General features: G+C 40.3%; 1 protein-coding gene across 1 annotated transcript in view; it reads left to right on the forward strand.

The window, feature by feature from the left end:
• LOC107575524 (protein NLRC3-like) overlaps positions 1 to 3,050 on the forward strand; it is a gene marked incomplete at its 3' end in the record, with an annotated part of 16,751 nt that overhangs the window by 5,107 nt on the left and 8,594 nt on the right. The window contains exon 2 of the mRNA XM_016261885.1: positions 2,023 to 2,477. Coding sequence (XP_016117371.1) covers positions 2,023 to 2,477 — 455 coding nt within the window. The remainder of the gene's footprint in view (positions 1 to 2,022; positions 2,478 to 3,050) is intronic.

The following is a 3,050-nucleotide window of genomic DNA, read 5'->3' on the forward strand; positions in this document are numbered from 1 at the left end:
CCTGGCTTATCAGGCACAGGGTGTGCCCTGCCCGTTCAGGTTGCGAGCTCACTCAACTAGAAGTGTTACATCCTCCTGGGCGCTGGCTCGTGGTGCCTCGCTGGCAGATATCTGTAGTGCTGCGGCTGGGTGACCCCTAACACGTTCGCTAGATTCTATAGCCTTCGTGTAGAGCCGGTATCCTCCTGTGTTCTCACCTAAACGGGTAGAAGCACTGAGTGGCCCCGGCTCCGAGTCGGCTTGCTAAAACCACTCCAGAGAGTCCATATAGTAGACCTTGATGAGCTCCTCTGTCCCCTCGGCAGCCAGACGTGGCGGAGCGTCCGGCGCCAGGCCCTCTCTCGATGAATCCGTGAGAACCGGTAGAGGGCTGGGTTCCATATGTAGAGACCTAAGTGGATCCCATATGTGTAAAGTCCACGGTATGGCCTCAGAGCCCGTGTTTCCCCGGCAGACTTCAGCCATTCCAAGAGGGTTACAATCCCCTCCAATCTTCCATATGCACCTAAGGTCAAATGTGTATTTGCTTCCAAAACGTCCTTCGGGAAGGTTGGAGCTTCCGCAACGTCCCTGTACCAAGTGTAACGGGTACGTTTCCCAGTGTTATCCAGTCTTACTGAGTGGGTAGTGCCATAGCAGCAGTAGCTGGTCCTCTTGTGGTAAGCCCTGGCCTACGCCAAAAAGTAGGGGCACAGGTGGCTTCCACGGGACACTGGAAGGGGCAGTACCTGTGGCCCTTTTTTAGGGATCATGTCATGTCACTTTTCACTTAATTTATAAAAGTTGTAATTTATTGAATGTCCTTGAGACAGTCACACCATAGGAAAATTTTGAGATTTAGCTGAAAAAAAAAAAAAAAATATATATATATATATAATAATAAATCTAATAACAAAGCAGTTTTTATAACAATGGGTCCATGTAAGACAAATACATTTTAAATGATGACAATATTATTTACATTTTTTATATTGTGTGACACTGAATATGCAATGGCATGTCAACAACCCATTTAAGCAAACTTTTAAAACTAAATAGTTTCAAATTTAAAAATGAAAAAGTTTAACGATTGCTTAAGAGAAATGTTGTAGCGGAACACTGGATGCACCAAAGGATCAACCTCGAATAAGGACAAACACCAGTAATGCCTTTTATTGGGTGTTTACTGCAAGCATGAAATGGGACAGTGTTACAACAATCATCTGTTCTGGTTTCACAATCTCTCTTCAGAATGTTTCACACAGACTCTTGTTACAGGTCGTTTTTACAGTAACTGTAATTGAATAATTGTTCCACTCAATATAATGCATTACACCAAAGACACATTTTTATATAGAATTAATATGATTTATGAACACTTAAAATTTATTTAAAAAAAAATAAAACAAAATGAACACAATAACTCATACCTGCAAGCATGAAATGGGTTCTGGTTTCACAATCTGCAAATACATCATTTAGTTAGTACATTGCCCCATTTTTCTAATATGCAGGCGACTTACAATACCAAAGTAACAACTCAGTTTCCGTTTCTTCTCTTTAACACATATAACATGCTTTGAGTCATGAACTACATTACCCAAAATGCACCGCCGATTACTGGCGTGCATTTCACTTTGTGCAGCAAGGAATTAACCACTCGTGTCATCAAAATGTAATGAAATGAAACTCAGATTAACATTAACAAGCACCATCATACTCATGAGAATGAACACAGGACATAAACTGATATTTCAGATGTTGTACCGTTCATGGAAGTACAACACAATCGCAGGTTTAAAGCGATACAGTTTATGCAAGTATTAAACGTGTACAACCTTCTTGTTTCAGGGGAAGGTATTCTGCTTTGTTCATCTGAGCATCCAGGAACATCTAGCAGCTCTATACGCACATCTCTCCTTTACAAAGAACTACATGAATGTGTTTGACCAAACTGAAAAAAGTATCTTCTTTAAAGTTTTAAACTGGATTCATAACATGCTGTACTGGTTTCTGAATTATTCATTATCTGTTCTGCATCAGAGAGCTGTGGATGAAGCTTTGCAGAGTAAGAATGGACATTTGGACCTTTTCTTGCGTTTTCTTCTGGGTCTTTCATTGGAGTCCAATCAGACTCTCTTACGAGAACTAGTGACACAGACAGGAAGCTGCTCCTACAACAAAGAGGAAACAGTTGAGTTCATCAAACAGAAGATCAGGGAGAATCACTCTTCAGAGAGATCCATCAATCTCTTCCACTGTCTGAATGAACTGGGAGATGATTCACTGATGCAGGAGATCCAGGATTATCTGAGATCTGGACAAATAGGAGAAACCAAACTCTCCTCTTCACAGTGGTCAGCTCTGGTTTATGTGCTGCTGACATCAGAGCAGAAGATGGATGAGTTTAATCTAAAACAGTTTATTGGAGCCCAAAATACAGCAGATGAAGTTCTTCAGAAGCTGCTGCCTCTGATTAAAGAATCCAGATCAGTTCAGTAAGTCACACTGACAACACTCACTACACTGATAAAACATGAACATATTTATGATTTTAGTGTGAGCTGTCTGACCAGAGCTATGAAAGGAGAAATTCATATATATCACACATCATTTATACCAGTGTTTGCTGAACTGAGAGACTGAAAGAGTGTCATTGTTATCTACAGGTTGAGTAAGTGTGGAGTCACAGATGAAGGTTGTGCTGCTCTGGCTTCAGCTCTGAGATCAAACCCCTCACACCTGAGAGAACTAGATCTGTCATTTAATAAACTAGTAGCGTCAGGAGTGAAGCTGCTCTCTGATGGACTGAAGGATCCTTGCTGTAAACTGGAGAAACTCTGGTAAGATTATATAAACATCCTCTCCCGTTTTCTTTCTATGATCAATAATGAACAAAATAAACACAAAAACTAAATAAAAATCTAAAAAGTTTGTGTTGATGATTTTGTTTAATCTTTGTTCAAAAGATTTTGACAATTTTATTATGTAAGCATTGTTCTAAATTTATGCAAAATATATGCACACGTGTGAATTGCCTTGGGTGTGTGTGTGTGTGTGTGTGTGTGTGT

Source organism: Sinocyclocheilus grahami, unplaced genomic scaffold (genome assembly GCF_001515645.1).
Source record: "Sinocyclocheilus grahami isolate Dianchi unplaced genomic scaffold, SAMN03320097.WGS_v1.1 scaffold2691.1, whole genome shotgun sequence".
Lineage (NCBI taxonomy): Eukaryota > Metazoa > Chordata > Actinopteri > Cypriniformes > Cyprinidae > Sinocyclocheilus > Sinocyclocheilus grahami.